This window comes from Limulus polyphemus, unplaced genomic scaffold (genome assembly GCF_000517525.1).
Source record: "Limulus polyphemus unplaced genomic scaffold, Limulus_polyphemus-2.1.2 Scaffold1820, whole genome shotgun sequence".
Lineage (NCBI taxonomy): Eukaryota > Metazoa > Arthropoda > Merostomata > Xiphosura > Limulidae > Limulus > Limulus polyphemus.
The window spans coordinates 216352-226112 of NW_013667430.1; the positions used below are offsets into that span (position 1 = coordinate 216352).

Below are 9761 nucleotides of genomic sequence, written 5' to 3' on the forward strand. Positions count from 1 at the left end.
GATCTACTCCAAGTTTTGAAGCAAGGGTGGGCGAAAATCCCACAATCTAAAATTGATGCTCCAAAGGATCAACGAACTCCACGAAGTGAAAGGAAGATCTACTAGAGATTAATTAAATTATAAATATATCAATTCATGTGAATATGACTGAAAAATTTTATTTTTTCTGAAATGGTGGTGTCTATTTACTTGTGACCACACTGTGTACTGTATGAAGAAGTTTTTCTGTTTGAACATTTAAAACTGTGGATTTGACATTATGGTAAATAGTGAGGAAATTCTGACATTTCTTACTTTTTTCAGTGGTAAATTCCTTTTCAGAAATAATTAATAAAAGTTCAAATATTCAAATAATTTACATGAAATTGCTTGTAATTAGTGGTCAAACATACTAAAACGACAATAATATTTTTAATTGAATAAAAATGTTTTTGTACACAGTAGTTACCTCTGGATAAAATGTATGTGTGTGTGTATGTCAACCATTTTGTTTTTGTTTACCCTATTCACCTAAAATTGGTTTTTAGATATACATACCTATTTCAATTTAGGTTTAATGTAAGAGTTATGATTTTGATAATTATCCAGCACAAGTGTTAAATTTAGTTATCTTTAGAAATGATAGTTAATTGTAGGTTTGTTTATGTAACTGTTTATGAATCATACATTATATAGTTCAATAGTTATGAATTGGTGATTGTTATATTGTTATGTCCTGTTACTAGAACCTTCTGAGTTTTCCTTGTTGTGTAACTTGAGTATTATTGCATCTAATATCTAGTAGTGTGTGGAATGTTCTAGACCTCTGTCGAGGTATAAATACATGTCAGACAGTTAGTTAGATAGACAGATCTAGACTGTGTAATTGTGAGTTTAGCCATAAAGAGCATATAGTGGCAATTTTTAAAGTGAAATTATTACAGATTGTGTTATATTAACAGAGTAGAAAATAATAATTCATCTTGTCAGTTGTATGGGCTTGGACAAAAAAGTGAAAATTTTTAAAGCTCTGGATACAACTGTGGTAACTAACATTTATAGTGGTGATTTTAAATTGAACTTATCACAGACTGTATTGCAACAACAGAGCAGGAAGAATAATTTGTCTTGATAAATTGTGTTCTAAAGTACCTGAACCAACCTGTGTGAACGTTGATGAATAAAAGAGACAATGTTTTAAAGCTCTGGGTCCAACTGTGATAATCAACAGTGTAACAAATATTTGTATATATGTTTGACTTGTTCTGATATATTATTTTAAAAGAAGTGGAGTGTGGGATGTTTGTTCATTGTTGAAATTGGTCGCCAACAAATCGCATACACCTATTGTGAAGAATCTGTCCCATATATAAAACCTGACATTGGTGTCAAATTTGTTTTATGTATTTCAGTAAAATAATACTTATATACTAGCCCTAATATTGGCTTATGGTCACTAAACTTGCTAATCCTTCTCTTTAACTTCTTCTGTAGAAAGAATAATGTTGTTTTCTTTTAGAGTACTATAATTAGAACTTGAGGAAGGATGGTATATATATATATGTTTTGAATTGTTTAAAATCTATTTGGATATCATTGAAAACATTTTATTAGTAGAAGACCTATTTTGATGAAATAGCTCAATATTTTTTTCTTAGTATATTTCTATTAAAATATAATTAGATGATGTCTAATTAGGTAAAATTTTAGATTTACAGAAAACGTAAATTTTTGTCTAACACGTATACATTAGTTTTTTATTATTGTTCTTGTCACTTGTGGAAAATTGTCTGATAATTTTTGTTTTTTGCAAGATTCAATGCTAGATTTGCAGTTTTGTAAAGTCCAACAGTTGGAAACTGAAAGCATTTTTTCACAAGGACTACTGCTACTGTTGTGGGACCTGTGCTATATTGGTGCTAGGAAGTTTGCTAAGGTATGTGGAACTTATCTTGTTTGTAGAATAACATGAAAAATGACTAATCATACCCATTATTAGTTAAAATTTTTGCATTAAAATTCACAAAGCCATTAAGAAATCAATACTGAATACAGGTATTTTACATAAGCCAAGCAAAACATGTAAACATATTCTCACATTATTGCCAAAAAGCCAATGAGAACAATGTAAGCACTCACATCAAAACCATAAAAGCCTGTTATGTTGGCCACTGTACTATTAAAAATGCCATATATGAACTAAATGTAACATATGCCTTACAAAATATATTGGTAAAACTGGACATCCTATACACAACAAAAGGAAGAACACCTCATAGAAACTAGTTTAGGACACAGAGATAAGGAAGATAATGCAGGACATTATGTGACACAACACCAAACTATCACAAGACTACATCCACCTATTTTCTGTTAAAGATTATCTTAATGTCACAGTTTCATTGACAAAAGCTGTACTCATTGCATTACTTAACCCTTCATGATGATGAGGAACCCACTTGAAGTAAATATACATATAGTAGAGACAGCTGATATGGGTATACAAAACTTTTATTTGAAAAGCACAAAACAAATAATGTTTTGACCGTCATGTTGAGAATGAGATTTGAAAGAGTGACCGTTATTGATCATGTGTCGTGGAGATGACAGTAATGTTAGGTGTAAGATTATAGAGGGTATTGTAAATATTTAACCTATTATATGGTAGTTAACGTTAATAAATAATTTGTACAGATATAAAACTGTTCCTTGGTGTTGGTTTAATGTGGGTTTAAGTTCTTGTATTAGAAGAGCTTCTTTAATTTTTCATTTTTTTACTTTGGTTTCTTTACTTAATATTTAGTATTTTCTATGGTTATACTGTGGTTATTTGAGATACAATGTTCAAAAAGATGGGAGGGTGATTTTTTGTGTTCATTGAATCTGTTTTCCATTTTTCGACTGGTTTCTCCTACATAGAAATCATGGTAGTTGTTGCATTGTATTTTATATATGATGTTAATGTGATGATTGTCAGAGTAGTTTTTACATAGTACAGATTTTAATTTTGTACCTGCTTTTTGAATGAATTTAGTGTTTACTGGAATGATATGTATGGTTATGAGTTTTTTCCAAATGTTATTTTGTCGCTGATATCTGGAATGTATGGTATGCGGCAGTGCAGTGCAGTGTTTTGTTGTTAGTTGTTTCATTGTCTTTTGAATTGTGTTGTTGGTTGTTGTTGTTGTTGGTTGTTTCAACAGTTTTTGTGGGATGTTTATTCACATTGATAATTTCCTCTTTTAGATCATAGACTTCTTCGTTAAGCTTGTCAGGTTAGCAAAGTCTTGTGGCTGTGTTTATTAGGTTTTCTAGTATGTTGAGTTTTTGTTTTGTTTCATGCGCCGAGTTCGAGGGAATATACAATCCAATATGAGTGATATTTCTTTGTTGTTGTTTTTTTTTAACTGTGTATCCATTCTTGTGGTATTGAGGTTTAGGAATGCCAGTTGTTAACTTTTGTTGTATTCGCTGGTGAACTTAGTATTTGGGTGTATGGAGTTAATGTGTTTGAAAAAGCTACATGTGTGTTCTATAGATGTGAATCTGGCAAATGTATCGTCTACATATCTGTACCAGTATAGCGGTGAGTGTAAAGCTGAACTGATGGCTTGAGATTCAATCTGTATTATAAAAATGCTGGCTAGAATAGCCATTTATTTGTATGTAGTTTTGGTAGTTGAACATAAAGTTAGTTTTAGAGGTGATAAGTTCTAAAAGAGTTGCAAGTTGGTTGCTGAGGATGTGTGTGAGTGGGTTGGGGTCTTTGATGTAAAGTTCTAATGCTATGTTACAGGCTTCTGTGGTGGGAACTTCAATGAAGAGAGAGACTATGTTGAAGCAAGCCATTAAGGCTTTGTGGTTTAGTTGATCTAGTACAGTTCTAAAGCTGAAGGCATCTTTGAAGAAGGAACCTGCTGATGTTACATATGTGGAAAATGCCCATGCTATGTATTTACATATGTTATAGTTAAATGATTCATAGGTCGACATTATGGGTCTTAGTGGACAATCGGGTTTTTTTTTTCTGTTTTACCTGTAAAGACAATTTGTTCATTATTGATAGTACTGGTATTGGTGTTGTCTTTTTTTTGATGGCTGTTTTCTGTACTTTTTGTTGTATTTTCGTTCTGCGTGGAATAGATCACTAGTCTTTTTGCCAGATCTTCAAGGCATGATTTCATTTCAATGCATGGAATATTTTTGGGAGTGACATTTTTTGTTTTTGCATACCATAACATACAGAAAAAAGTACTAAAGACTACATTAAACTCTAAATACAAAGATCTGAATGACCTGCAAAACAAAAAATGAATCTAGACCATGAGTTAGCCTGCTGCATTAAACCAGTAATGTATGGACTCATACAATGTAACATCAACCAAATCAACAAGAAAAACAAAGAAAAGAAGACCCGCCATAACAAAAACTTAGCCAACTAAGATTTCAACATGACAAGCCACCAAGCAATCTTATAATCAACAGATCTGATCGACAATTAAACACCAGAGAAATACAAGCAGTAATATATATAGCATCTGGGTTAAAAGTATTGCTATTGTAATATCCACTGCTATTCAATTAGAATGTTAAATGAATGCAACAGTCGACCATTACAGAGGTCACAAGTTGATGCTGTTGACTGGACAAAGAAAACGAGTTTACCTGTTGACTTCAGGTGTGATTTCTTTATACAGTTCTACAAGAAGATTGCCAAGTGAAAACTTACTTTTAAGATCACCATGTTTAGTTTGAAGGAAGTTTATTTTAAGTTAGATAAAAAGCTGTGGGACTAAGCACAACCTAGTAGGAGCAATTGTTCTTTTATATATGCAAGTATGTACACTGAGTTTTCTTTGTGTTTGTCATAAAATAAAGCTATTTTTTGTTTTTACCAACTTTGTTCAGTCTCATTATTTCATACACACTAAAAGTACTTGGTTATCTACTTTATTTACTATTTTCTGACAGAATCAGCTGCTTTTACAGGTTTACTTGTCTGACACTTGTAAGGAAATTGGTTTTACCTGAAAATACCACACTTGCTTTAATTTTTGTCTTGTGTTCTTAGACAACAGTAGTACTTGACTACATGTATAGTGTGTGATATTATATTGTTGAAATGCCAATAACTTCTTCTTCGTACCACTCGGATAAATTACTGTAAATTGAAAAAAATGTAAGACAAAAAAATCAGTAATGAACTATTTTGTTCTTGGTTTTAAACTATCTTTCAACGTATTATAAATTCTCCACTGTTAACTATGTCGTATAAAAATTATTACTATTTCTTGTTTTTTGTGGATTGTTAATGTGACCCTGTCTCACTTCTATTTAATGTGTATATATATATATATATACAGTTTTTTCACCTTCAGATCTAATTTTCAGGATTATTTGGAATTTATATGATTCCTAAATGTTTCTTTAAAAATGTTAGTCCTTATATTCTAAACTAAAAATTTTCTACACATCAAAAAAGTAAATATGTTCAGGAATTTTTCTGTATACGTTTTTCCATCATTTTTGAAGCTTTCCCAGGAAGACTACTTCAAGGTATCTCCTTTTTCTTGCACTTGTTGCCAGGAATTGTGGACCATGATAATACTCTTGCTGGAATCTAGGCAGGAAGATCTCAGTGAAGATGTATGTATGAAAATTTTACATTTCCGTTTTTTATCTTAAAGTTGTTAATAAGTTATCATATTTATTACAATCAGTAATGACATGCAACTATAAATATAAATACATGAAGAAAGTTACTTTATAGACTTTAAAATAAAGTGCTTGAATTTCATTTTCCAGTAAAATAAATAAAATTTGCAGTTATCATTTAACACAGAAAGTAAATCTTAACAAATGAATAAATTAACAACAAGAAACATGCTTATGACCCTTTTGGAGTAAGCTTCACGTAATGTAAGGATACATGTAAACAAACAAATGGAAAATGTTGGTCTTTCTGTTCTTTAGCACATTTATAACATTTAGTTTGAAACCATCTGTTCTAAGTCATGTCTCTTATTGAACATGGACTGCAAGTTCCTTTTAAGAATTCCTTTTTAGTAGCTGTTGTCATAGGAAACATTCCTGTATAGAACCTGAGCTTAAAAGGCATATATATATAAAAAAACTTGAGATTTTGTTTGATGTACATTCTCTGACATGTAGTCTCATCATATACTTAAATGGTGTAGGTAACATAATTGAATGAGAAAGTGGGTGCTGCTTCAACAGCTTTTCTGGTACATTCAATAAGTAATATCTTGACAGATAATGTATATTAAAAGTAAACATTGTTGATTTATTTGACTCAGAACTAGAGCTTTATAGTAAATATATTTTTTTCAAAATTAATGCTTTTTACAGAAAATTTTATAATTGTTTTTTGAATAATTTCTTATTAACATACTTCAAAATCATACCTCTTGATAGTGAATTTTAATAATGCAACTTTATTAAAACAAACTGTCAACGATGCTAATACATGTCTTAACTTTTTCCACATGGGTTTAGTCGAATCAACCAAGTTTGTGACCATTTTGTACTTGTTACAGTTTCCATACTACAAGTTTTAATACAGTGCATGTATCTTCACAAAATTTGATGGACTTTCAGTAAATATTACAAGTCTTATGTACATAAAAATATCAGATTTTTTAATGAAGTATTTTTACTAAAGACATGTCCATTAATAATATGAGTCTTTTTTTTTATTAGTCCGAGTGCAAAGGGATTTTCGTATTAAGAAAAAAATTGCTTTTATTTGTTTCAAATATCTCAAATTTCATTTGCATAATATCTAAAATCTCCTAAATAATTATAAAACGTTATTTTCTCTACCCTAATTCTATATAGAAGGTTAGTCAGTTGGACTGACCTCATAACCACGAAAAATAAATTCAAAATGCATCTAAATTACCCTTTTTCTTTATAGAATTACTTCAACTTCACTACATTAGTTTATACTGAATAGCTTTAAACCTGTAACAGTATATATCTGTTTATACTTAAATTTTATTGTTTTATTGCTCTTTGACCTGTGTTAAAATTAATATTCCCACCATAAAATTTTTAAATCAATTGCCAAATGTGGAGCTCATGTTACCCTATCAAATTTAATAATGCCTGGGCTACTCACGAGCTACTTTTGAGTGTACCTTGTGAAAATTTTTTTATTATTGTTTGTTATTTTACCTCATATAACCTAAACAGTTTCTGATTTTTACATTTTAGTTACTTGTGTAATAATAAGTAAAGGATATGTATGAAAAACAAGAAATAAAGTACTTACCTGGGTCTTCTTTTTTTTGCTGTCAACTGTCGATGGCACTTAACTCTACTTTTTTATATTAATGGTATTACTGCATTGAATAATTTTTGATTCAATTAAATAATGCACCAAGAACACAAAATAATAACATGCAAAAAGCAGACAATGTCCCATAACTATTAAACTTTTTCTGGCTATCTAACTACATGACAAAAACTGTTACAAATTCAGCTCGTTGATTTGTTTCCCGTGAGAATAAAGTTTATTTTTAAGGATATTTTGAAGAGTTACAAAAATAAGGAAATGCAAGATATAATGTAGTTATATGATTATTCAGATTAATTCTCTCGCAGTTGAATTGGCTGAGTTCATGACCCAAATTGACCTTTATAGTTTAATACTATAACTTCTAATATGTTCTGTGTAGTTTCACAAAATTTCACAGGGTTTCAGTAAGCATTAAGAGTATTTTGTAGAGGAAAAATAAGAATTTTTAATGAAGTATTTTCACTACAAATGTCTAGATGAATATATGAAGTCAAAGTGTTAAATGCTCCAATGCAAATTAATTTTCATCTTAAGATTAAAAATACTTTTCTTCTTTTGAAGAATTTCAAATCTCATTTGCATAATCAATAAAACTTCTCAATTAAATTAGAAAATTTTCTTTGCAGTAAAACTTTGTATTTTTATGTATTATTTTCTCCACCCTAACTCTGTACAAGATTGGTCATTTGACTGACTTCTTAACCACCTTAAACAAATTCGAAATAGATCTAAAATTACCTTTTTTTTTTTTTCTAGAATGACTTCAAATTGTAACATGAAACTCCATTTGTTTATCTTAGTAGCTCTAAGTTCATAACAATATACAACTATTTATAATTAAATTTTATTGTTTTATTGCCCTTTGAACGGTATCTAACTACTATCTGTGCCATTATAAGTTGTAAATCACTCAGGGAATGTGCAGTTCACAGTACACTAATGAATTACATTACCCACGGGCTGCTTGAGTGTGTGCCTCATGAAACATTTTTAGTATGATATTTATATTATTTATTTTACCTCATCTAATGTTAACTAACCTAAAAGGATCTCTGTTTTTACATTTTAGTTACTTTTATAACTATACATGAAGCATAAACATAAAAAACAAGAAACAAAATACTTACCCAGTCTTCTTTTATTTTTCTGTCGATTGTTGAAGAGAGTTAACCCTAATTATTATATACCAATGATAGTAATGCACATAATAATTTTTATTTAATTAAATAATGCACCAAACAATATAGACTAATAACATACAAAAAGTAGACAAATTCCCTTACCTCTCAAAATTTGTCTGGCTTTTTAACTATGCGACAAGAGTCATTACAAGTTCATCCATGCTAGTCGTCAACTTTCTCATGGGAACAATTTTGGTACTCTGAGTGAAATTGTCATCTAGTTGTTCAGAACATAACGTTATACAATACACCATTTGATAGATAAAAACCTTGACTTTCTATTGGTTATAGGTAATATATAATGAAACATAAGAGACAACTATCAATGGACTCTGAAAGACAGGATGTAGCAGGAGGGGTTTGATTTTCTATCCAATAGCTCTGTAACCAAACAAAATTGAAGGCTATGAAAATATGGTTTGAGCAATGACGATTTTATAGTGAGTAATTTACGTTTAATTTCCTACTTTACGAAGGGGGTGGTGGATAAAATAGAGGAGAGAAGATGCCTAGAGAAAATGTAACGTGTGTCACACTAGGGGAAATTCAGGATTTTTTTTAATATTGCCTTATAGAATTAAGAACTTAAAACTTATATACTATCAAAATATGGATTATTAGCTAAGATTTTATGCTATTTGAATTGGTATAACATAAACAAAAAGTAGTTTAATAAGCTTTTGAAGGTAAGACACTAAAACCTTGTGTCATGCGCAGTAAAAGATACCCTTGGCGATAAGGTTAAATTACTTTGTTGTCAACGTATATGAATACACTTGGCATCAAATTATAGTTAATAAATCACATGTTAATATTATAAGTTTTATTTTCTTAATCTTCAAAGGAAATATTTATATAAATCCTCATTCTTCCCTTGTATGAAAAAATGTGACATTGTTCTCTAGGTCTTGTTTATTCTGTAATTGATTTACCACCCCTCTTTGAAGTATGAAATTTAATGTAACTTACTCATTATAATATAAATATTACTAAGGCAAGGACTAATTTTTATTACACAATTTTTATTACTATTATTTTATTACAGGAAATTACACGTAATGACTGTTGATAAAGATAAAAAGAAGAATGTTATAGGTCAAACCACTAAGAAGTTAATATATATATTTTTAATATATATCATTTTTAGATACAACATTTCGGGCATTGCCATTCTTCAGGTATCACTAACTGAACAGTAAATTCTTAAATGAAACAATGCTTACAAATGAAACAATAGAAATGATAAATATATACATACAAGTGCGTGCACACATACACAC

At 29.8% G+C, this 9761-nt stretch overlaps 1 protein-coding gene across 1 annotated transcript in view; it reads left to right on the forward strand.

Annotated features, from left to right (window-relative positions):
• The window catches only part of LOC111087169 (protein MMS22-like), a gene marked incomplete at its 3' end in the record, with an annotated part of 89819 nt that extends 84194 nt beyond the window's left edge, over positions 1-5625 (forward strand). The window contains exons 9-10 of the mRNA XM_022392870.1: positions 1794-1915; positions 5512-5625. Coding sequence (XP_022248578.1) covers positions 1794-1915; positions 5512-5625 — 236 coding nt within the window. The remainder of the gene's footprint in view (positions 1-1793; positions 1916-5511) is intronic.
• Between the last annotated feature and the right edge of the window lie 4136 nt (positions 5626-9761).